General features: G+C 37.8%; 1 protein-coding gene across 1 annotated transcript; it reads left to right on the top strand.

Annotated features, from left to right (window-relative positions):
* Positions 1 to 340: 340 nt before the first annotated feature.
* Positions 341 to 25,702, top strand: LOC6565078 (syntaxin-binding protein 5). Its single transcript, XM_043216262.1, is given in 25 exon segments — positions 341 to 430; positions 5,996 to 6,493; positions 6,825 to 6,922; positions 7,072 to 7,260; positions 7,358 to 7,492; positions 7,658 to 7,721; positions 7,778 to 7,985; positions 8,045 to 8,120; positions 8,209 to 8,363; positions 8,433 to 8,614; positions 8,787 to 8,951; positions 9,031 to 9,339; positions 10,264 to 10,403; positions 11,249 to 11,426; positions 15,059 to 15,280; positions 15,283 to 16,024; positions 23,028 to 23,144; positions 23,541 to 23,663; positions 23,733 to 23,852; positions 23,929 to 24,411; positions 24,607 to 24,715; positions 24,783 to 24,869; positions 24,953 to 25,048; positions 25,132 to 25,256; positions 25,344 to 25,702. Coding segments are annotated over 24 exon segments (4,503 nt in total). The 5' UTR covers positions 341 to 430; positions 5,996 to 6,370; the 3' UTR covers positions 25,601 to 25,702.
* The last annotated feature ends 1,052 nt before the right edge of the window (positions 25,703 to 26,754 follow it).

Raw genomic sequence — 26,754 nt, 5'->3', positions numbered from 1 at the left:
ATCTTAACCGTAAGTATGCTTTACAAACTGTTGTAGCCATTAAATTATTACTATCATCAATCATACATTTTGAATACCAAATTTGCATTGCTTTCTTTAATATATGTACGTTAGTTTTTTTGATTGCATTTTTAAAATAAAACTTATCTTTTAACAGAGACTGTGTCGCTTACGTATCTATGTTACTCAGTGTGCGCTAACGCTGCGCATTTTTAGCTGAATTGCTCCGATTTGCGTTTGCAGGGCTGATTTTGCACATTACGCCACTGTTAGGTATATAACATATTATGTTAGCTTCACGTTGCGCAAATTACGTTTGTTTACTTGTCGTTTTCAGTTGTATGAAGAAGCTTCACGCGACACGATTTCTCTGTGTGATTTGTCAACTATTGCTGAAGAGGAAAAAAAAGTTCTGCACGTTGGAGTCCAGGTGCGAAAGTTGCATTACGCCAAAAAATAAAAAAAAAGTGTAATTACGACGCATTGCATTAAATAATTTGGCCACGCGTGCAGTTGTCAACGTTGAAAACAACGCAATGAAACAGGTGGGCGCATTTTGTGGGGGTGTCGTATGATGTGGAATTTGAGTGGCATTGTTGTTCCCGTTCCCGTTGCTGTTGTTGTTGCTGTTACTGATGATGTTATATTTGACGTATTTGTGAATTGTGCAAGGCAGAAACGTGCTGACCGCAGCAGCGTCAGCTTATTGCGCTTTTTCTTCTTTGTTTTTTTTTTGTTTCGTAAATTTTACAATACACAATCTATATCTGCGCATATGCGTGTATGAGTGTGTGTGTATAAGAATATGCATATGGTGATAAAAATGACAACATGTTTGCTCAGTGTGTGTGAGTGTGTTAGTGTGAACAGAGCAGAGCAGACGTCGACGTCAGCGTCAGCGTCGCAAAAAAACTATTAAGATGATTTCAGCTATTTCAGCTCAATGAATCACTTAAACTAAAATGATGAATTCTTTTGTAATCTCACTTAAATATGTATGTATACACACACACACATATACAAGTAATGGTGAGGAGGGGGGTGAATACCATCATCGCCCTCTTGTTTATGGCGCCCTCATATTGCTATCAACAGACCGCCAACTGCCGCCGACTGCGACTGCGACAGAGGCTGCTGCTGCTGCTGGTGGATGACTCGACGCGTGCCAGCCCAACAAGTTTTTTATTGGGATGATAAAGTGTGCGTGTGAGTGTGTGTGTGTGTATGCTTGAGTGTGTGTGCGTATTTGCAAAACACGATTCCAAGATGATTCCTGGGCGCATATGACGCAAGAGCTTGTGCCATTTTTTTATTCTCTTCTCCTTTTTATTGCATACTTTTCTGTGTGTTAATGGGTCGAGTGTATACATACACAGCTCAGTATGCGTGTGTGTGTGTGTGTCGGTGTTTGCGAGAGTTGTTATTAATATGGCCGCCCTGCCTGCCTAACTGTTATTATTAGACAAGGCAAGGAGAGTGTGGAGAATTGTGGAGAGCACGTTGAGCACATTTTACGGCATAACTCATTACAATTTCAATGCAAATTTTTTTTTGTATTATGATGAGCTGGATGTGTGTGTGTATTTACATTTGAGTTGATTAAATTTTTCGATGTGTACGTGTTGTGTGTGTGCGCGTGTGTGTATGTGTGGAGGACAACAAGTATTGATTCCAGGCCATGGCTTCACAGGATTGCCGATTGGCCCAAATTCCGCACTAGGCCTAGGCCCAAAGGAAACGCAAATCAAAGCTCTGCTCTGCGACAACCCTAAAACGACGCGACGCGAATCGAGGCGACGCTGCTTTGCATAACTGCTGCCAAGCTGACCAAGTCTCTGTGTGTATGTGTATGTCTATGTGTGTGTGTGTGGGGGGGGGGGGTGTATTGTATTGGGCATATCCATACATACACATACATATGTATGTATGTACGCGCTCAAACTGCGCGGTACGTATTAGAGATGGGCGCGTGTCGCATATTAGCGTCAACACGTCACGAATGAGAAGATTTTCGCTTTTTTCTTTATATTTAAATTGCAAATTTCCATAGCTCAATTTTAATAAAATTTTACAAAATGATTGATAATTCAAACATTAAAAAAAAAATTATTAATTAATTAATTGTTTCATAATATATTTTTTAGAAACATTAACTGCCGAAAGTTAAAAGACTTTTACCCTTGTATGAATTGCCAAATTATTTCCAAGGCATAATAGCTTACAATAATTTTATGATATGATCCAAATTTATAGAATATTATATTATTATTATTTATATATACATTTTTTTTAAAAATATAAAATACAAAGTCGACACGCGCTCAACTCTAACACATACACACAGCAGCCGTAGCAGCAGCAGAAACAGCAGCAGCAGCAGCGGAAGCCGCTGTCGCAGCAGCAAAAGTGTTGAGCGCAACGCGGATGTTCAGTTTCGACTTTCCTTTTGGCCAAATAACGTGCAACGTTTCCTTCTTCTACACAAATGTTTCGCAAACGTAAACGAATTTAAATAGTTCATGTATGTATGGGTGTGTGTCTGTGTGTGTGTGTTGGATTAACAAATGTGTCAACTAATGCAAAGCATGCACATAAATAATTAAATAAAAAATCATAGCCTACTGCGAGGCGTAATGGCAGCGATTCGGTTAGTTAGAGGGAGGGGGGAATAGGTAGTCTTTGTTTGCTTTCTGCTCGCTACCTCAACAGATTTGTATATACATATATATATATACATATATATATATATATATATATATGTGTGTGTGTGTATGTGTGTAGGGGACTCGATTCGAGTCATGTGACCGCGCGCAAAACAAAAAAAAAACAGTTTCACCACGAATCACATTGTATTCGTCCTGGCCTATTAGCGTAAGCATGCGCATTGGCCAACTACTACGTATACTAACACACACATACACACACACTTGCACGCCCGACATACGTTTGCGTACACATGGTTAACGATACAAAAAAAAAAAGAAAAAGGAAAGAAAAATGAGTGCACATAAATTGTAACGGAATCAGCATAAGCATTTCGTTGTAACTGTAAATCAATCAGAAGCCCTCAAGCTATGCAACAGTAATTTGATGTGTTTTACTGTCAATAACAGCTCTCAAATGTTAACCACCTACAAAATAGAGAGAGAGCGAGAGATAGAGTGTGTGTATGCGTGTGTGTGTGTGCGCGTGCCATGCTGTGTGCAGCTGTTGTAGCTGACAGCAGGGCAGCATAGCGAAAGTGAGAACGAGAGATAGCGAGAGCGAGAGCGAGAGAACTCAAACAAGCTCCAGGGTTGGCACACTGACAAAAGTTTCTCGTCCTAGGAGAGAGAGAGAGAGTTTCGTTCGCTCTCGTGAATTTGCTCGCGTGCGCCAAACCAAGGTGCAAAAAAATGCTTTTACACAAACGCACACACACATTCACATACACACATTCACACACACACACACATTCACATACATAGAGACGACAAAAACGACGCCACTCAGCAGCAGCTTCAGGCTCAACTTGAACAGCAGCAGCAGCAGCTCCAGTAGCCAACTAACCAGCTAACCAGCAGCATTTTGTCTCGTCTTACATATCCCCGTGTGTCCGACATTTGAGTTTCGACTTCGTCTAGGTTTTTTTTTTGCCATTTGTCTTGTTGCCGTTGTCGTTGTCGTTGTCTCCGTCTCTGTATGTGTATGTGTACGCGTATGTGTATGCGTGCTCTTGTGTGTGTATTTTTCTAGTGAAAAATCAATTGATATACATATTTTTGTTTATTTGTGCAAAAAAACAAACTTCAACTTGAATATGCAATACAAAATAAAATTCAAAGACTAACAACAAAATTATAATAATAATACATTTATGCATAATATATGTGTGTGTAAAAGAAAAAACTATTTATTCCGCAGTTCTTTTTTTTGTATTTTTCTTTTTTTTTATGCAATGCTAAACAGTTAAATTGAGCACAACTTTGCAGATAAAAAAGTGTAGTTAGTTTTCTCAACTGCTTTTTTTTTCGTGTGCTTCTTGTTGTTGTTGTGCAGGGGCCGGGGCGCGGGGGGTGCAAACATAAGGCGCCAAACGAACAAATAAAAATGTAGTAAATCCAAGTGAGTAGCAACAAGCCAAATGAAAGATGAAAGAAGTGCGCAAAAAAAAAGAAAGAAAAGCTCTTTGCGTGTGTGAAAAATCTGTAAATCGAGGTTATCTCGCACACACACACTCACATATATATATATATATGGCTGGGAAGACAAAATCCCTCTCTCCATGCACACACATATTTATATATATAAACACTCCCACACACACACACACAAACATACACAGAGAGCGTCATTAAAAACAAAGCAGCCAGCTAAATTACACTCTGCCGTCGCCCAGGCGCCGCCATGTGTATGTGTGTGTCTGTTTGTGCTTTTTGTTTGCGCAAATTAAATTTAAAGTATGCCAGCGATTTGCTTTTCACTTTTTACTGTTGCGCGCGCTCGTGTGTCCTGGCTACACATACACACACACGTTTATCGGCGCTTTTTTGTTTGCTTGTGTGTGTGTGTGTGTGTTTGTTTGACAAAGCGTAAACAATTGCAAATAAGAAACAGCAACATGTCGACAACGATGTGTGTGCGAAAAATCGATTTGTGTGCCATCCCAAAAATAAGTGCAAATACACACACACACACATACACACACACACACACACACATATGTGCACACAAAAATATAGCCCACATATTTGATGTGTTGCCATAGGTCTCCATTGTGTGTGCTTGTTTGTTTGGTTGTGCAACATAATGTGGCAACAGCGATTTTCAATTAAATCCATTTAACATTTGACTCTTGACACGACTACCCCACAGTCATCAGCACATTTATCGCATTTACAGGCCAACCACACACACACACAGGCGCAGAACAACCTCATTACCATCCCCCATTGCCATTTGTTTATTGCCAGCTCGCTCGCACTCAAGCACTCACAGGCAGCACAAAGCAGCGCCGCTGCTCGTTTTATAGCAAGCACCTTTTCAACGGCCATTGCATTGAGAATGAAGATGGCACTTGAGCGCGGCTTGTGCCTCAATTAATTTATCGTCGTCGCTGTGGCCAGGCGACAAAGCGGTCGTTAACGTTAACGTTAGCGTTATTATATTATATTATATTATATTATATTATCGCTGTATCGATAGACGCTTTAATAAGCTGATCTTTTGATTGCATTCGGATGGAACCAATCTTTTGTTTAGCCAATTTGCGCATAAAATATGTTAACACACACATAATACTAGCTTAATATGTGTTCACGAATAACTTCCAAATATATATAAGGCATAAAATATATATATATATATATTTCATGTATATATAAATATATATAAACTAGAAATGAATATAATTTACTGAATATTGGGCATAAAGCAACAAGTTAATATTAAAACTGAACAAATCATTTATGCTCTATAATCCACTTTTGCACAATTCCAATTTCCAATTTTTTTTTTAACTATTTACAATACAACTAGGACTCTAATTTCTGTGCTATAATTTTTGATTTTATGCTTGTTTTTGATCAATTTGCTACAAAAGTGAATTCCATATGCTACACAAGCTGTCGTAAATCGTATCTTTGTATAGAAATCAAAGAAAATTGCACTTTGATGGCTCCTAAAACGGATGGAGGGAGAAGATGGGTATACGCTATTTTGATGCGCCCTAAAAACTATGCTAACGATTTTGTGCAATTCTGTCGGTGTGTTTTCTTTTATATTCTCTAAAGCGAAATGCAATTCCGCTCAATTGTTTCACATGTGTGTATGTGTGTGTGTGTGCATGTTAGTTGTTAGTTGGGTTTTGCTATTGCATCATCATCAGATTCTTAAATACAATGGGGTTGTGGTGTGCGTGTGTATATGTGTGGCCACAATCCATTAAGGCCATATGCAACAAAACTTTGCAACTAATGCGTTTTGCTATTTTTGCCTGTTCTGATTATGATTGCAGCTCTTAATTGGACTATTACTAACCTAGTTTCACTTCCCCAAACCAACAAAAAACAATCCGTTAAAAGTAAAAACGACGAAGAAGAGACAAAAACTAACAGCAAAGAAATCGAAAAATTATTTCACAAATAAGCCCAGCTCGATTTGACCGGATATCGACGGAAGTCGCTCAATATCTCAATATCTCAAAACCAAAAATAAATATCAAAATCCTTTTAAATACGACTAGTTAAAAGACAAAGACGAAGAGCGGTCATCGTTAGGACTCAACTGCTATCAAAACTCCAATCAATAAACTTTTGAGAACATTTGAAAGTAGTAGCAGCAGCAGCAGGAGCAGCAGCAGAACACGCGGAGGACGACTCATGTTAGAAAAATGAAAAAGTTCACATTTAAAGGAGTTCTGGATGGATTTCGACAAACCGTTCAGCCGCAGGCCATTCGCCAGGAGCAGGAAATTCTCGAGCAACTGAAGGCCGATCATTTCACCCTAAAGAAAGTAAGCAAACATCAAACATCAAGCATAAAACATCAAACATACAACTTAAAGCTAGCTATCCAGTAGAAAGTCTGCCCAAAAAATTGACGTCTGTTGTAGCCTGCGTATGTTTTATTTGGTAGTTGTAACTAAAATCGAATCTATCATAAGACACACGCGGCTATCACAGTTCCGTTCAACAATCAACGTACCATTACAAGTAGCATAATAATAAAAGTGTGCTTAATTATAACACATACATACATGCAATACATACATACTACATATTTATATATATATATAAATATATATATATATGCTTCGATTCAAAATACCCAATTCTATTTTACAGACCTTTCGCCATGGCTTTCCATACTCACCCACATCCTTTGCCTTCGATCCAGTACAAAAACTATTAGCGATTGGTGATAAATCTGGCTATATACGCATGTAAGTTTCTCAAACTGTTTCATTTTGCGTTGAGAGCATTAAAAGGAAAAAAAAAAAGATCGTGCATTGCATAAATGTAATTAGAGTTTTACATACAATTAATAGATTTATTTAAATTGTTTTCTGTTTTTGTTGTTGATGTTTAATAGATTGGGCCGACCTGGCGTCGATGCGCATGCCAAACACGAGGGTGAATCCGAGTGCGCTGTCCTCTTTGCCCAATTCTTGGTGAATGAGGGCGCATTGGTCACTGTCACCGCCGATGATACGATTCACTTGTGGAACATACGCCAAAAGACGCCACGCATTGTGCAGAGCCTCAAATTTCAGCGCGAGCGGTAAGAAGAATAGATTGAACCTATATATATATATATATATATATATATATATATATTTGAATAGAGCTTAAATAGTATTTCTCTATCGATATCGCAGAGTCACTTGCATACATTTGCCGGTTGGCAGCAAATGGCTGTACGTCGGCACCGAGAAGGGTAACATACACGTCGTTCACATAGATACATTTGCACTTAGTGGATATATTATTAACTGGAATAAAGCAATTGAAGTGTGAGTACACAATTATCATTTGAAATGCAATCTTAAACAGATCACACTGTTATCGCAATCAGAAATATATTTATTGCAAATCAAAAGCATTGCATACTTTTCGGAATTCCCAGAATTGCCCGAGATGTAATACGGTTCCTTTTTTTGTAATTTTCTTTCTTATAGGGTTAGAACTAGTCATCCAGGTGCTGTGATTGCGTTATGTGATAATCCATTGGATGCAAACAAGGTAAGTGGCAGCAACAATAGCAACAAAAGTTCTCAAATGCAACTTATTGTTTACAGTTGCTTATTGCATTTGAGTGTGGGCTGCTTGTGTTGTGGGATCTGAAAGTGAAATGCGCTGAAATACGATGGCAGGCAGCCGAGGCTGTTAAATCTTTGGCCTGGCATTACGAGGGCAAATATTTTGTATCATCGCACACAGATGGCTCGATTTGCTCTTGGCCAACCAAGCCACAGCCCAAGCCGCAGTCGCAAGTTTGTCCGCATGGTAAGTGATTTTATTACTATTGCTTGTAAATTTATGATGATGAATCTTTGATACCACAGCGAAAATCAACAAGGATGGCAATACGGATAAATGTAAACCGATTTATAAAGTTGACTTGAAGTCAAGCGCAACTGGGTAATTATCTTTCTCTTAAATTCTCTTCGAAAAAATATATATATTTATACCTCTTTTTATCATGTTCTCCTTCTACTCTGTCGCTTAGCGAAACCTTCACAATATTCTCAGGTGGCATGCCATCGGAGAAGGGCTCAAAGTCGAATTGCATCACCGTTATGGTTGGCAAGACTACAACCGTTTTGGAAATGGAGCATGCCGTTTGCGATTTCATTACACTCTGCGAGAATCCCTGGCCCTGCGGTACGATCTTATTTGAGGTAGCATTTTTCAAGCTTAGCTTATATCAACTTTTGTCTCTTGGATATACAGAAACCCAGGAACCGTACGCGATAGCTGTGCTGCTTCAATATGACTTAGTATTAATAGACTTATTAACGCCCGGTTTTCCATGTTTTGAATCGCCTTATCCAATGGACTTACACGAATCACCTGTTACATGTTGCACATATTTAACCGATTGCCCATCGGACTTGGTTCCTGCTTTCTATTCCGTAAGTGCCAACATCTATATTAAATTGTTCAAGTGGTAGATTAACTTTGACAGACACTTTGAAGGGATCCCCATTTTAAGATCATATCTGCTGTGCTTCTTCTCAACTAATGTTCTCTCTCTTCTTCTATCTATCTCTCTCACTCTTTTTGATTTGTTTGGTTCTATCGCAGGTTGGTCGCACAACGACAAGTAAAAAGACAGGCTTCTCGGAGCGTGAATGGCCCATATCGGGGGGCGAATGGTCACCAGCCTCGTGCTCATACTCGGAGATTGTCATCACTGGCCATCAGGATGGCAGCCTCAAGTTCTGGGACTCTGGCGCTGGCACACTTCAGGTACATATCCAATACAACCACAAAAACAATTGAGCAACTATAGTAAATAAAACTTGTCATTGATTGATCGAATTCGTAGATTTTGTACAAATTAAAGACGGCGAAGATGTTTGAGAAGCCGCGTCATGTTAGCCACTCGGACAGCGATAATCCGCTGGCAGTGCATTTGATATTTTTATGCTCGGAGTCGCGTCGCTTGTGCGTCGCCGGCGCGATGGGTCAGGTAATGTTGTTCAAATTTCGCAAGGTCGAGTCCACATCGGATGTTCTGGTGCTGGAGATACCAATACTCTATGAGAACTTTGATGACATCTATGGCACCAGTCCCGAATGCGATTTCCTTACCGGACACCAGGTGCAGAAGACCGAATCAAGTGATTCGGATAAGGTACAAATACACTTCCTATTCTTCATCTTTTGTGGGCATTTCGAAAAAACTATTAAAGTCCCAGAAATCCTTATAACCAGTTTTGTCAAACCGAAACGAAATTTAGGTTTCAATTACCACTTTTAGAAACGAAGAAAGACAGAGGCGACAACCGAGCCGGGCAGAGACACAAGGACTCCGACAAGCCAGATGTCTTTTGTGTGGTTATAATCTTAAACGACTTAAGCAAGTAATAAGCATGGGAAAGAATAGACTTAGCCGAAGAAGTCACCTTACTAAACCTAGGTGTTTATAGTAGCGAAGTTTTTGCAGGTTTTGTGAAATTGAGGAAGACCGCTCAATGCACATCCTAGCATAGGTGTGTCTAGATTCAAAGACAAAGATTCTAGCATTCGTGTATTAGCTTGGATTGATGGAGAACAGTAGGCTCAGTAGGGAGCACAATAGATCTAGAAGGTCGCAGAGCAGGTATCCCAATTATTACATTTTATATCTCTACATAAAATTTGTATATATATTCACACATGTATATATATATAAAATTTTAGGTAGAGATATAAAATATTATAGACATATAAAATATTATACATATGTTCTTGATCAGCACCAATAGTCGAGCAGGTATTTTGATTTAGAAAATAATAATTTGGACTCTGATTCCGATTTCGAATTCCAATAGGTAAACATGCGGCTCCAATTTCGGTTTCGATTTGACACTCTGCTTATAGCTGATATCATCGAATAAGTGCAAGAAATACAAATGTAAAGCAAATATCTCAATGATATCAAAGATCTTATTGAACAGCATTTCCGTTTGGTTTTTTTTCTCTGTTTTTCTTTGGAAATGCCCACATATGTATTTATTTAAATGTTGTCTTTTGTTGTTTAGTTTTGTACTTTTTAACATTATGTCTAATTTTGTAGACGGAGTGCACGCTTAAGGTACGTTTTGGTGCTCAGCGCAAGCCGCCGGGCTTTCAATCCCAATTGGTTTGTCTCACAACGGGCCCGAATCGTCGAACCGTGCAGGTTACCTCGTTGTGCATCAACTCTAGTTATGGCCTGTAAGTAGCTCTAGTTCATAGCCTTAAGCCATACACTTTCCATAGTCGTACACACACACAAACACACACACACACACCCTGACACGCCCTCACACACACATTAAATTGACACACGGACACACGCGGACTATAATAAGAAAATAGAAACCAAAAAAAAAAAAAATAATTAGTGCAGTATTTGTAGTTTGTATTCGTATATTGTGCATGACGTTTTATGAAAGCGCCTGACTACTAAGTACTACTAAGTAAAGCCTAGTCGAAAGCCAACCCACAACCCCCAATTCCCCCGTTTCGAAAACACGGACTCAACGATAGCTCTGCGCACCTGCTTAACTGTGCTTTTTATTTTCTGTGTTGTGTAGAACGAGTGCCACTCGTTGCTCGACTCTCGCCACTCGTTGCTCGACTCTCGCCACTTGTTAGAGTACGTGTTCATATTATTTGATTATAGTTTTGCGTTGTGTATTTGCAAGAAGTAGTTGCAACAGTTGCCAGCTAGAACGGGTATAAGCAGTTACTCGTTACTCGTCACTCGCTAATCGTCACTTGTTATTCGCTACTCGCTAGAGTAAGATTTAATTGAGCTTTAGACAGAATGACAAACGGCATGACTGACATACAGACATACGGACTTTAGTGCCTGCCCGCGTGTGTGTGTGTGCGTGTGTGTGTGTGTAAACGTTGCGAAATAAGATATAAAATGTATGGTATTTTTATAATTTATTTATTTTCGATTTTTTTGGTTTACTTACTCGTTAGTATTGAGATTTGTTGTATGGTATTTTCTTTTGGATGCCGTTGTTTTTGTTGACATGATGGCGTGGTCTTTTCTTTTCTGTTTTTAGAATGGCTTATGGTACCGAATACGGACTTGTCATAATTGATATAATCCAAAAAATTTGCCTATTGAGTGTTGCATGTCCCGATCTGTATGGCGCACACGATCCTTACTCGCGAACACCAAAAAGTCCAAAACGCATTGAGAGCAAAGAGGAGCAAAGCCGTTCGCCCAGTTCAGATCAGGTAAGTGCTGATTGATCATAATTGATAATAACAATGATTGATAACGATTGATGATGATGATGATGATGATGTTGGCTCTTAACTGCTAAACGCTAATAAATGATTATTAATCATCGCTGATTGATCATGATTGATAATGTTAATTGATCATGATTCATGATGACTGATGATGTTAATAATGATAATGCTGTTGCCGCCTTCAATCAGTGACACGCACACACACACACACACACACATACACAGAAATATACACAGATACACCAATACACACAAGGTGACTGACACAAACAAACAAACACACACACGCTCACACACACACACACACAGACAGACAAATACACACACACACACACATCAAGTGTTAGACAAATAGCGCTTCAATTTGATGTATATAACAACCAAATTGAAAATTGTATTTGAGCCAACAAATAATTAATAAAAACAACAAAAACAATGCCATTAACTATATTTTAATCAACTTACATCATTTAATATTTATATATATATATATGCATTAATAATTGATTAACAACGAAGCAAGCTAATTTATTGTAGCAAACGCATTTTTATTAGTTAACTAAGCTATATTACTTATAAACCTACCCAAGCAAAGAAAAAAAAAAACATAACTTATTTGCATTTGTCTGGCATTTTGATTGAAGTGCAGTATTTTGTTTTTTTTTTTTATAATAAAAATTGACTATCACACACACAAATTACACACTTCCTTTGATTTTGCTCCCCTCATTTTTGATAAAATAAAACAAACAAAAAACATCCAGTACCATACACACACAGACACACACACAAACAAACAAACACACACACACATACATGCAAGCAAGCTACATACAAAATTGTTAAGCCCAAAAAAAAAAAGAAACAAAAACAAAAACATTTAGACACACTTTTCTATAGCATCTAAGTAATTTATATACATATACTTATATATACATATATATGTATATACATACATTTAAATATAAATATCTACGTAGCTTAAATTTATATATTAGTAGTATTCTTAGCATACTCTTCCTTATAATTCTATATGTTTTTGCGTATTTCATTTCGTTCGCGACCAGACCGTTCCCAAAACTAGCTAGCTATATATATATACATTTATATATATGTATATATAGATATATGTATATATATGTATACATATTTATATATATACCGAATATCGGTATTCTAATTCTTATTCTTCTTTGGCACTTGATAATTCCGTTTAATTTGCTGTAAGACAGTATTTTAGCATTAAAATTAATTTTGATTTGATTAAGTTTGTTTTATTATATGTTTTATGTATTATTTTTGACATATGTGCCATTTAAAGCAGTCTAGTTGCAGTTCCCAAACCATTTCGGTTCAATTTTCCACTTGGGGAACTCATAAATACGCGCTCTCTCTCTCTCTCTCTCTCTCTCTGTCTCACTCCGTCTATAAATACATACTTGTATACATCTGTCTCTCTCTTTCTTATTAAAATCGATATTAATTTTGCCCTGATACGAAAAAAAAAAAACTTAAACGGAACGCACAAAATGTAAGCATGGTAAATCATAATTGATTGATTGATTGTTGTTTTTTTTTCTTCATAAAAAATGAAATTTAAATTAATTTTTTTACATGCATATTATCTGTATGTATGTGTATACATAAATATATATTTATATATATATTTATATATGTATACATATATATTATGAACATTTTTCTTTGCACGCTGCATCGATTGACATTGATTGATTGATTAATTAATTGGTTTTTAATTGTAATACACGCTCTTTCATCTCACCGCTCGCAAATCACCACGAAACATCATTGATATGTCATTTGATTGATTGGTTCTGATTGTTGTACGTTGTTGTGTGTGTGTGTCACACCTGTTGCCTCTCTCTCTCTCTCTCTCTCTCTTTCTCTCTTACTATCTGTCTCTCTCTCTCTCTCTCTCTCTCTGTCTGTCTCTCTTTGTATTACTGTACCTCTACTCTGTCTCTCTCTCTCCCTCTGTCGCTTTCTATCTCTGTCTCTCTCTACGAGAAATCTTAGCCTTAAATCCAATACCAATTAACATCAACAATAAGAACATTTATTTCTCTACTCTCCACCTAGTAGTAACTATAACATAAAATCCAGACACGTTTCTTTGATTGATTGATTGATTGATGTGCGTGTTTAGTGTATGTATGTATGTAAGTGTGTGTTAGTTTGTTTTGTATTGTGAGGCCTGACGTTTATCACATACATACAGAAATAAATTTCTATATTTTTCGACTACAGCCAATACCAATCCACCAAAATGTACCATTTCTTCCTATTCATCTAAAACTAACCAACTAAATTAAACAAAACGTAACTAAACTAAACTAAATCTTAACAAAATTATAAACCAATCTTAAAAACAAAAAACCATACAGTCAATTGTTAGCGGTTCTGATTGATATTGATTGAGATTGATTGATATAAATACATATATATATATTATATTGATATACAATTAGATTTTAAAAATTATGTTAAACCGAATGAATTTTCATCGATTCTGTATTCTGCCTGCCTGCGTGTGTGTGTGTGTGTGTGGCATTACAATTATAACTGTTATACGTAAAACAGCTTCACTAAGCCGTTGACTTAACTCCAATTAAAATTTGCGTCCTAACCCTAACCCTTAAAACGCATTTGAATACTACCATTAATTGTTATATATATATATATATATATATATATGTGCGTGTGTACAGTTGGAATGATTCAACTACACATCTTCCCCATTCTCCATTTCCTGAATATATAAGTATATAAGCCTCTATAAAAAAAAACAAGAATAAATATATATATATATATATACCAGGGTATTAAAAGCAAACAAAGCAAAGCATAAATTAATATGAAAGTAAAAAATGTGAAGAACAACAGCAGCAACTAGGAAAGAGCAACTCTTAAATTGGAATAAACATCAATCTGAGCTTGGGTTCCCATATATATCTATACCTTATATATATTTGCAGTTTACAGACTGCACAATCAAACAATTAATTCGATATAGAATTGTACACTATTCCAAAACTTGACTTGGTAATAATAATATTGGAAAACGCAAAAAATAAACCTGAATGGAATAGATATGCGATTTTAAAAAATGTAATATTAAATTCTTCAAAGTAAACATTTTGAGTCTCTTATATTTATTATAACAAACATACGTCAAACATACATTTGTATATCATATTATCCAATCGATTCTACAACGAAATGTACAGGCGAGAATAATTCAAAGGCTCTAAGCCAGAAAATATGGAATGTCGTCATATAACACTATTTATTAATATATATAAAATAATCTGGTCATCAGTCATAGAATTGAGTTCAGGTCAGATCAGATATATTAGGATTCGTTCATATTTGTTGCACTGCTCTTTCCCTACTATTGCTGTTGCTTTTGTTCCTTATGTTTATTTTGGTTTTTGCTTTGTCGGCCCGCGCCCCACTGTGTTAAGGAACCATATATATATATATATATATATACGTATACGATAGCGGAATCGTAGTTAAAACTTGTGGCAACAATGCCCACTGCCCACATCCTCGCATAAATATTCTATATATGTACAAAAATATATATATAGCTGAACGATACGACTAGCCCGGACAGTCCATCGATTGAGTTCATACCCGAGGCAAATGAGGCGGCTGCAACATCAATGTCCGCCTATGTCTCAACATCAGCGGCACCCAATTCGACAGCATCGGCATCAGCTGAAACATCGCAGGGCGCCTCGCGACCTACATCGCCAGTGGGCGTCGCCGGTGAGCATGGGCCAATTATCAATAGCACCAGAGATTCACTGAATTATTGGTGCTGGGCGCCGCAACAGCATCGGCAGCAGCAGCGGCCGCCATTGCTGCAGCAAAGAGTCCGCAGCGAGACGAGAGCGTTGGGGGTGCGCCAAAAGAGTTGCAGGATCGCCGCAAATCGATGTCATGGAAAACGTTCAATTTGAAGCGTCAATTATCTAAAGTCAATATGAAAATAGGCGGTAGCCTCAATGTCAATACGGAGCTCGATTCCATACGGAACAGCTCCGCCATTTTCTATGCGCCCAAGGAGACCTCACCGGAATCGGGCCCTGGCGATGAACAACAGCAACAGCAGCCAACGCTGCCAACGGCCGCCGAGGCGCTCGAGTGCTGTGAGGACGATGTTGGCCTGGCTGCGGCCACAGCGATTCTCAATTGTGATACTGGCACGGGAGAGATGCAGACGCCGGCGACAACAACTCAAAAGCGTGTTGACTTCGAACAGCCGCCGGAGAGCGGCGAAAGGCCAAACAATTTGCCGTTAAGCGAATCACAGCTGCAACAGCAGCAGCAGCAACAACAGCAACAGTTGCCGCCATTAAAGCCGTCGCGGCAAAAGTTCAAAGAGAAGGCACGCGATCAGCGGCTGCTCTCCGTGCCGAATATTAAGTATCAGCCGCGCGAGCAGCGAGCCGGCGGCGCCATTGGCATCAGTATGGGTGCAAATGTTGGCCGGGCCAATAACAAGAATGATGTGTCGCCCCAGATGAGCGGCAGTCTAACCAAAAAGATACGTAAGTATGATCTACTGCTCTCTCTCTCTCTCTCTCTCTCTCTCTCTCCCCACCACCACCACCCCCTCCCCTCTATCTCCCCCTCTTTCCCTCTCTCGTGTGTAAAGAACAAGAAAAAATCCTTCTTCGACCCGAGCAGATAGGAAAGCGTCATGAAGAAGAAGCATACATGATGTATGTATGATGTATGATGTATGATGTGTATCCTTGTGTATCCCTGTGCATCCTTGTGTGTGTTTATCAAAATGCTCTGTGCATTGCATAGTTGCTGCAGTTTAGTGAGAGCGATCGCGAGAGAGTCCAAAGCGTAAGCGAAATTCGTTTGTCTCAAAAACAAAAACCAAAAACCAGAAACCAAAAACCAAAAACCAAACAACAAAAAATTAATATAAGCAAAAAACTCGCCACACTTGTCAAAACTCAAAATCATATTTACACAACAAGCACACACACAAAATAAACACAACTGACTGCTGCTGCTGATTTACCATGTTGTCAACATTTCGGGGCATTTATTTATTTATTGACTTATATATTTACTTTGGTTTCTTATCTCTTTTATTATGTTTATCTTTTGTGTTTGTACTTATTTGGTTTTGATGTACGTCAGGGCGTACCTTGGCAAGTAAGCAGTAAACAAATCCTCGCCTTCCCTCTATGTGGACTGCTCTGTGTGGAGCCCTCCCAATAATGTCTTTGTGCTCTTTATATGATAAATATAATATAGCTTTGTATGATTTGGTATGCAAGCTGTAGATTTTTGTTGTAGCTATGCAACCAATCCCCTTTGCCACCAACCCCAAGCCCCCCAATCCACCCTCGCCCCCCCCCCCCCCCCTCTCAAAAGTTTACCAATTAGAGAGCGTACTATATATATATATATAGTATTGTAAATGAACAAATGAATTGAATCGATTAGTTGGGGTTGCTTCATTTTTGATTTTTGCAAATTGCATTTTGTATAGAGAAAATTTGGTAGAGATTTTTGTTGGTTTTTTCTTTGTTTATAATAGCTTAATAGCAACTAAAGTATTTAAAAATAAAATAATGAAAACAACAGCAACAACAATCAAAGCAAAAAGCAAGAACAAATCGTTTTGCACCAATAAACAACAACAAAAAAAAACAATAACAATGCAAATCAAAAACAACAATTCAAATCAACAAATTTCAATTCCAAAATCAAATTCTTATCTATGCTTCTTTCTCCTGAAACTAGGCAACGGATGCAGAAGAGCTGCAATATAACTGCCTGTATGTGATTGTATGGAAGTTCTTTGGTAATTCATTTTAACAACAATAACACCATCATACACATTGCACAACAACACCTCACGCACACACACACACACTCACACACACACACACACCCAGTAAAATCTAACAAAACTAAGCAGTTGATGAAGAAGAGTACAATAAAGAAGGATTAGCACAATCACAATAATACATCCATATACATATATATATATATGTATATATATATATATATGTATATATATATATATATATAGACTAAAAACTAGTAGTGTGAACCCCCTTAAGATAACCTCCCACTCCCCGCCCTCGCAATGGCTATTCTAATGGCGGAAAAATATATAAAAAATTAAAATCCATCTCAAAAAAATAGTAAACAAGCACACACATAAAATTGTTATATACAACTGTGTCTCTCTACCTCTCTCTCTCTCTCTCTCTCTCTTGCTCACTCTCTCTCTCTCTCTCTCTCCTATATATATACATATGTGTGTATATACATAATTACCTAATTATAGACTAGTATGCATAACTGTTGTACAAAAAAAAAAAACTAAAAAATACCAAAAATTACCATCCACAAAAAAAAATTAAAAATGATATAAATAAGTAAAAAAAAAACACATAAGCATTCTACTTCTTCACCAAAAAATCCTCATACTATGTGTATGCACTGTGCAAAAACTGTAAAACCGAATATATCGAAAAGAAAAGCAATGAAGAAATAGAAATAACCATATTATACTTAATGGGTTGTTATTGACTGTTGTACGTAACACGTTTGTTTGTCTAAGTTCCATTGCATTCCATCAACCACATGAAATGAATCATCTTCATTTAATCATCAACAAAAAACAAAAAAAAGAAGAAAATAAAAATAGAAACAAAAAATAATAATAATAAGGAATAAACAGCATATACCATTAAGTTTACTAAGATTCCTGTGGATTCAGCGTACTGCCGGCCAGCCCTATCCACCCGAAATCTACCAATACATACTACCATTAAAAACCGCAACTATAAAAGCAACTCAATTTTCTCTTGGGTCCATTGTTAAAATCTGTTTGTATGTTGTACATTTATGTAATTATGTACATCAGAAATCGTTAAGTTAAATCGTTAAATACACATATATATATCTCTGTGTGTGTATGTGTATGTATGTGTTTTGTTTGTTTGTGTTCGCTCTATATGTGTGTCACATGTCTGTTTGAAGTTCCACATTTTCCACTCAATCGATTTGTTATCGATTGTTTTCAATATTGACTCCTTGTTGGCAAAAAAAAAAAACAAAACAAAAAAGGTAATCAATTTCATGCTTGAAACTGATTGCTCGATGTCGATAAATATCGATATTGCTGTCGATAACTACCGATGTCGCATTTCAATCAGTTACCATTGTGTTTGTAGAAGCACCTTAAAGCTTTGTCAAATGTTCTGTTATATATATGTTAATAAAATATATATATATATATTTTTTAGTTTCAGCTTTTTAATCTTTGATTTCGTTATCGATAAAAACAAAAAATAAAAAGCTTGCAGCGGCGATAACCGTTGCTTTATTTGCTGCTTTCATACACTGTAAAAAGAAAAACCAATTAGAATAACCCCAATAATATGACAATATTTACTAAGCTTACTCTCATATACACGTATATGTATGTACTTAATATAAAGTCATATCATATAATGCCCATATCACACATACATATATATTAAACATATCGATACAAGATTGCTTTGCTTTATCGTTTCATACAACATACATACATACACATACATACATACATACATACATACATGCATACATACATACATAAATGCATACATACATACATACATACATACATACATACATACATACATACATACATACATACATACATGCATACGCACATACACGCTTATCTACAGCTGTCATACAATTTCTAGCGCTCTTTTTATAAGAAGTTAATTTTTTTTTGTTATCATATATATGTATTATATATTCACATATTGTTATGTACTTACTATTTACTATTTAATTATTGTTCTTGTGCGTTCTTTGTTTCGCTGTGCTTTATGTCTGTCTCATCCCCTCACCAGCCGCCATTGTTACTCGCTCCGTTCGTCCACTTTCTGTGCCACTCTCTCTCTCTCTCTCTCTCTCTTTCTGTCTCTCTGTTACAACCTTTGTCAATAAGTCTCTGTTGTATGTGTTGTGAATATATACAAAAAAAAAATAAATAAAAATTGTTGCTTCATTTCTACTCACATGCACCATTACGAGATTCACCAACACTGACACCCACATCGACGTCAACATCGATAAATTCATTTGCATTAAGCTCACAAGCATCAGCAAAAGCTTTTCACTCACACACACACACGTTTGTTTGCTTGGCACCACAACAGCAACAACAACAACAACAAACACGGGCAACGGGCAATATTGTAAATTGTAATACACTCTCTCACATGAACCCAACTAAGCACACTCACACACACACACACAAACACAGAAACACATTCTCACACCAGCCTCACACGCACACGAATACGTTATGCATTCGTTTAGTTTACCGTTACTTTGGCATCTGTTCAAATGCGAGCTTCCCTCCTTTTTCCCCATCACAATAAACACCACAAACCAAAAAGTATGCTCCAATTTGTAACACACACATACACGCACACACACACACTGGCACACGCACACCCATAAACATGAACACACGCACACCAATAGCAAAACAAAAAACCAAAACAAAAAAAGGAAAAGCAATTAACCGAAAAACAACAACAACAACAAGAACAACAAGAACAAAATGAAATGAAATGCTCAATTCAATCATTTAGTGCATTTATCTCTCTCTTTCTCTCCTCTCTGTGTGTATCTCTCTCTCCTCTCCAATTATTATTATTGTTTAACAGATCAACGGCGGAGCCGGCAGCGCAGCAACTGCAACGTTTAATATCAGCCGCGAATGCCAAGGCAGCCAGCAGCAGCAGCAGCAGCTAGTACAGCAGCAAACAAACAACAGCAGCAGCAGCAGCTACAACAAACAACAGCAGCAGCAGCAGCAGCTACAACAACAACAGCAGGCGCAGCAGCAGCAGACGCTTGGCAGCGATGCAGTGTTAGCGTCGACGTCGTCGTCAGCAAATGCAGCGGCAGCGCCGTCGGCGTCGACGTCAGGCGTTTATGGTGCGGACGATGCAGGTGCGGGTGTTGCTAGTGGCGGTGTTGGTGTTGGTGGTATTGGTAGTGGTGGTAGTGCGGGTGGCGGCGTTGATCAGCAGCAGCTACAACAACAACAACTATTATTTCAACAACAACAACAGCAACAACAACAACAACAGCAGCAACAACAGCTGCAACAGCAATTGTCTTTCGCTGCTTCTTTTGACGCGTTTGATGCATTGACAACTGTTGGCGGCTGCGGCGGCAGCTTCGATTGTGGTGGTGGTGTCGGTGGTGGTGTCGGTGGTGCTGCAGCAGGTGCGCAACAACAACAACAACAACAATTACAACAACAACAGCAACAACAATATCAGCATCCGCATCCGCATCAAATACAGCATCAGCATCAGTTACAACATCAAACATCCGTTATACAGCAACAGCAGTCAGTGACATCGTACGAGTCCCTAAAAAAGTCCAAATCACAAGGTGGGAGAGCACAAACAGAGAGCACTGTTAACAGCCACAACAACAACAACAATAACTACAACAATAACAACAACAACAAACTACTATAACAACTAGTATTGCAAGATTAAAACGAAAAAAAAGAAAAGAAAAACAAAAACAGAGCAACTGCAACAAACTGCACCACAACAAGCATTTCTCTCTTCTTAATCTCTCTCTCTCTCTCTATCCCTCTCTCACACTCTGTCTCTCTCTCTCTCTCTCTCCCTATCTCTATATATCAAAATATATATATATTTATAGATGTATTTGTGCGCTACACCAATACAAAAATGTTGTCTGTATTACTCCCTTTACACACGCATACGCACACGCACTCGACACACACACACGCACACACACACACACACACACACACACACACTTACACAGATATGGCACTTTATCGCGCTCTTCACCAACACATACACACACACACACACACACTGTGCAGCACGTTGCCTGTGGTTTGCCTCTCTATTCTCCTCTCTCTCTCTCTCTGTCACTCTCTCTCTCTTTCTCACTCATTCTCTCTATCTGTCTTCTGGCAGCACGAGAGCCTTCCGCCCCTCCCCTCCCTTGCCAAAAATAAAAAAAAACACGACTGCCAGCTGAATTTTGTTTGCGGTTTCTGTTCACATTTTGACTTTAAATATTTTTTTCTTAATTTTTCTACTCTTTTTGTTGTTTTCTTTTCTTTTTTTTTGTTGCTGGCGGGTGCAGGAGGGATGGATGCAGCTTTATTCAGGGTGTGTGGGGAATTGGGTCTTCGCTGTGGGTTTTGTTGGAAGGAATGTCGCTCACATTTGTTCGCCTCTTTCGTTCACGACAACAACAAGCAATAACCAACCAACCAAAAAAACAAAAAAAAATAAGAAAGAAACCAACAACAAAAAAAACGAATTCTTTCGGCTTTGTCTGACTCGCTCGCTCGCTCAACACTACCGCTCGTTCGTTCGTTCGCTCTCTCTCTCTCTCTTTGTCTCGCTCTCTCTTTCTCTTGCTCTTGCTCTGTCTCTCTCTCTCTCTCTCTCTCTTTCTATTTCTCCTACTTTGTCTTTGTCTCTCTCTCTCTCTCTCTCTTAATAAGTTTTAGTATTTGTATTCACACACACACGCACACACACACACACACACACGCACACACACTTACACACTATCTCTGTCTCGCTCGCTCGCTCGCTCTCGGTATTTGTGCACGCTTCTAATTAGCAATTAATAACAGCAGCAACAACCGCAACAGCAACAACTAACTGCAACAACAACAACAACAAAAATATAAATTAGCTCGACAAGTATTCTGCATTGGAAAAGTATTTTTGCATAGTTCACACACACACCTAAATACACACACACACACACACACACACACGCACACACATAAGTAAACAAATTTATTGGCATGCCTGCCACACACACACACACACTCACACACACAAAGCAATTAAAGAAGGACCTTCTGTAATTGGCCTACTGCATCAATTGAACACACACACACACAGACACACATACATATATACACACAAAACACATACAGACACAATTACATAGAATAACAATTAGCAGTCTAGTGAAATAGTGCAGCAAAAAAAATCAAAACAAAAACAAAAAACAAAAATAAGAACCAAAGCAAATCTCTATTCAAATAATTAAAATAAGCAGAAGTTATGCCTACTACCGCCCGCCGCTTTTACTCTCTCTCTCTCTCTCTCTCTCTCTCTCTCTCTCTCTCTCTCTCTCTCTCTGTCTTTTTTTCCTGCTCCTACTCCTCTCTTTCTCGCTCTCTCTCGCTCTCTCTCTCTCTCTCTCTCTCTCTCTATTTCTCACACTCTTCCTTCCTCTTCTAAATTCTGTCAATCTCTATAAATCAATTGTATTGTGTAATCGTTTGCCACTCTCTTTGCTGTACCGTTATATCCTATATATATATATATATATATATATATATATATACATACATGTATATATACATAAATATATGTATATATATATATACATATATGTATATATATATATATATATGAATACATATCATGCATCATCAATTAATCGATCCGCTTCCCATACAAAACTGCCTTGCAGATAAATTGGATGGTACCTTCTCGAGATCCAGATCGTCATCAATGTCCAGCATTGATATGTCTTCCTCTGAATCTGTTACCTGCCTAGCTTTTATCGAGAGTTATGCAAAACGCAATGGTAAGTTGACCTTCCTTACTATATTTTACATATTAGTATTACATATTATATATGTGTGTATATTATAATGCTCAACTTCTTTTCAGAATTTGTATTTTTGTAGCGTACTTTTTGGGGGGGTAGACAACAGTTAAACCATTTAATCCGTTGTCCGTTGAATGACGATATCTGAAATTATCGGTCGAAACATATAGTATTTGTCATATGGGGATGGATCCAATCCACTGTCCACTGCAATAGCTTTGTCGAAACTGAACCGATTTTCAAAAATACATTTAATGCATTGTTAATTTTAAATAGATTTAACAAGAAAACATAATGTACAAATGCGCAAAAACCGATATTGAAATGCAATGGATTTAATGCGACATTTCAATTTGAATTCGTAATTTTCAGATATTTTGACGCTCGTTCCTACTTTGTGGATTGGAACTAGTTTCGGTTCAATATTGACACTGTTCATCACAATGCCGGAGCGCGATGTGCGCAAATCTCAGCCCGTCTTGGTCACAATAAATGGTAAACTCTATATATATATATATATATATATATATATATATATCTGATGATTATAATTAATTGTTGTAGGCGGTCCTGTGGTACGGCTCAAAGGCTCCATTACTTCCATGTCTTTTTTAGACTCCTACGGCTCGCTCATACCCTATACATTTGAGCCTTGGCGCGACGAGAACAGGGATAAGAAAGATCGTAAATAAATGAATGATTACACAAATACACATAGCATTAATCAACGCTCTCTCTCTCTCTGTCTCTCTCGCTGTAGGCACACCCACTAAGAGTAGCAGCCGCACCAGTCCCACATTTACACCAACAACTGCCAATACAATATCAAACACTTCGGTTGCCGGCGGTGCTGGTAGCGCGGGTGCCGCCGGTAGTGGCGGCAATGCTGCACCTGGCAGTGGTGCTGCTGGTGGTGCCAGTGGCGCCGGTGGTGGTGTTGGTGGTGGTGGTGGTGGTAGTGCAGTGGCCAGTGGCAGTGGCGGCAGCGCTGGCGGTGGTGCGACCGGTAGTGGCGCTATCGGCGGCGGTGGTGGCGGCGGCATCAGCAGCAGCAGCGCCAGCAGCAGCGGCATCAGCGGCAGCGTCAGCACTGGCCTGGAAACACTCACCGATCGACAATATATCGTAATCGCTAGCGAAAAGCAAACAAAAGTCTTCGATGTGGCAAATCAATGCTGCATTAATCGCATACAATTATCGGAAATGGATTTTGCAGTCAAGGCAGAAACTATCACGATGAAAGGTCCATAAAAATACAACATTAGTACACTAGTACAGTAGTACAGTAGTACAACAGCAGTCTGTGCTCGCTAAATGGAACAAAAAACCCATTCGCATGTACAATATAATTTCAAGTGTAGATTGTAACAGTTGTTTTTGTTTTCTGTTTTTTTTTTTTGTTTTTTTTTTCTTGTTTTTTTGTTCTCTCTTCCCGTAGATGGCTCTTGCTTAGCAACCTATCTTTCGAATGGCCATCTAATGGTACATAGTCTTCCTAGTCTAAAACTGTTATTGGATACTGATTTCTTACCGCTTATGGAGTTAAGGTATAACAATTTGGCTAATTAACTGTCTGCGTCTGCATTGTAAACTTACACTTATATTTTGTCGCAGTTTTCAAACCAAATGTAAACAGGGAATTGTGGATCCAATGCTTTCGATATGGGGTCAACAGATCATTGTTCATGAAGATACAACTCAGTAAGAAACCAATCAACGATAATCCAAATTACGTATTATAATTTTCAACAATTTGTTTTTCTTTATTTATATTTTTTATGTAGAATATCAAAAATATTTTGCTTTAGTCATAAAGGTCATGGATTGTACATGGCATCGCCCACCGAAATTCAAAAATTCACGATATCATCGGAATTTTGGTAAGCTTACTATATATATTTATGTATATATATACGCTAATATATCGTTATTATAATATCATATTCTAATCCACATTATTTAGTCAATTTATTTTGGAGATGATGGGTGAGTTATATACGGTACACGAAATGCCCGAACAGCCGAAGGAGGGTTTCTTTAAGGGTCTATTTGGCGGTGGCGCCAAACTTCTGGATCGCGAAGAGTTGTGTATGTATATATATATATATATATATATATATATATTTATAATTATAGTTTGTAAATGGTATCCATATGCTTAATTTGTTTGTTTAGTTGGTGAACAAAGCGGGAAAGCAAATCGTTCTACGGCACGGCATATACCTGGTCCCAATATGGATCAGCTTGGTCAACGTGCTTCCACAGCCGCATCGGAAATTAGCCGTGCGCATCAGTTGGCCATGGAGCGTGGCGAGAAGCTCAATTTGTTGGAGGAGCGCGCCGAGCGTATGGCCAATACAGCTCAAGATTTCAGCGGTACAGCGCATCAATTAATGCTTAAATATAAAGACAAAAAGTGGTATCAGTTGTAAAATATCTATTTTAGGAGCCAATTCTACCACAGTTATTGTAATATTGCTTTTATAACACTTTCTACTACATTACGAGTAAAGTACACTTATTTAATTTCTGTTTTCAAGTCGTCACGTTATTTACAAAAAGCAAAAACAAAAAAAAACAAAAAACAACATAAAACCAAACAAAAAAAAAACTGTTTTTAATAAAAATATATAGACCAAAAGCAAACTGCATTTTCGATACGCCATTTCTGATAGAAACTCAACTACATCAAATACACGCTAACTCATCCCCCTTAAGTGATGTCAACAAACTATCTTTCCAATTTGCTGACTATATGTTTTTTACTGTGGCACTTACAGATTTTGGCGAAAAGCATATTCCATGTGTACATATGTATATATATATATATATATATATATATGGATTTATATACACGTGCTTGTACCGACCAACTGTTAGAGAGAGGAAGAGCATGGAAGTTAGGTAAATAAGACTCCCACAAATTGTGTATGTGCATATATATATGAATATGTATATATGTATGTATATCTAGTCTTACCCTTAACAAATGGTGAATCTATATTTGTGCAAAAAGTCATTGCCGCATATGTATGTATGTACATATGTACATATGAATGTGTGTAAGGCGAGAAACACCGAATCAAGCATGCTGAGACAAAGATACCCTTTTTGAGATTTGCTCTATCCGATGTCATTGGAAAAGAGATTTAAGTAATAATGCCAATATTAGCTTATCAAATTTGAAATCAGTGTTCAGGTCTAAAACTTTAGGTTCTAAGGATAAGGATAGTAGGGGATTGCGATGCGAAACGCTGCTGAGAGATAATCATTATCTGATTTTGTTTGCAGTCATTTTTAATTCGATTTGACATATTGTGAGCGCAGTGATATTGGGCAACGCTGGGGACTATCATCAACGTACTGGGTTGCATAGCCGTTATGCAGCACTTATGTCCATCTATCAGTGTTGCTGTTTTGGCTTTTTATCGGAAGGATCTCTGCTGTTTTTTAAACTTGTGCCGGAAAAAATCAGCAAACAGCCCATGTGCGGAAATCCATCAATATTTTATAAAAAGTGCCAGCGATCCCAATATTGTATACTGAACATATAGCAAAACCTGAATATATACAAAAAATGAACCTG

This window comes from Drosophila grimshawi, unplaced genomic scaffold, assembly GCF_018153295.1.
Source record: "Drosophila grimshawi isolate 15287-2541.00 unplaced genomic scaffold, ASM1815329v1 contig_848, whole genome shotgun sequence".
Taxonomy (NCBI): domain Eukaryota; kingdom Metazoa; phylum Arthropoda; class Insecta; order Diptera; family Drosophilidae; genus Drosophila; species Drosophila grimshawi.
Note: the sequence above shows the minus strand (reverse complement) of the source record. Positions and strands in the feature narration are given on the sequence as shown.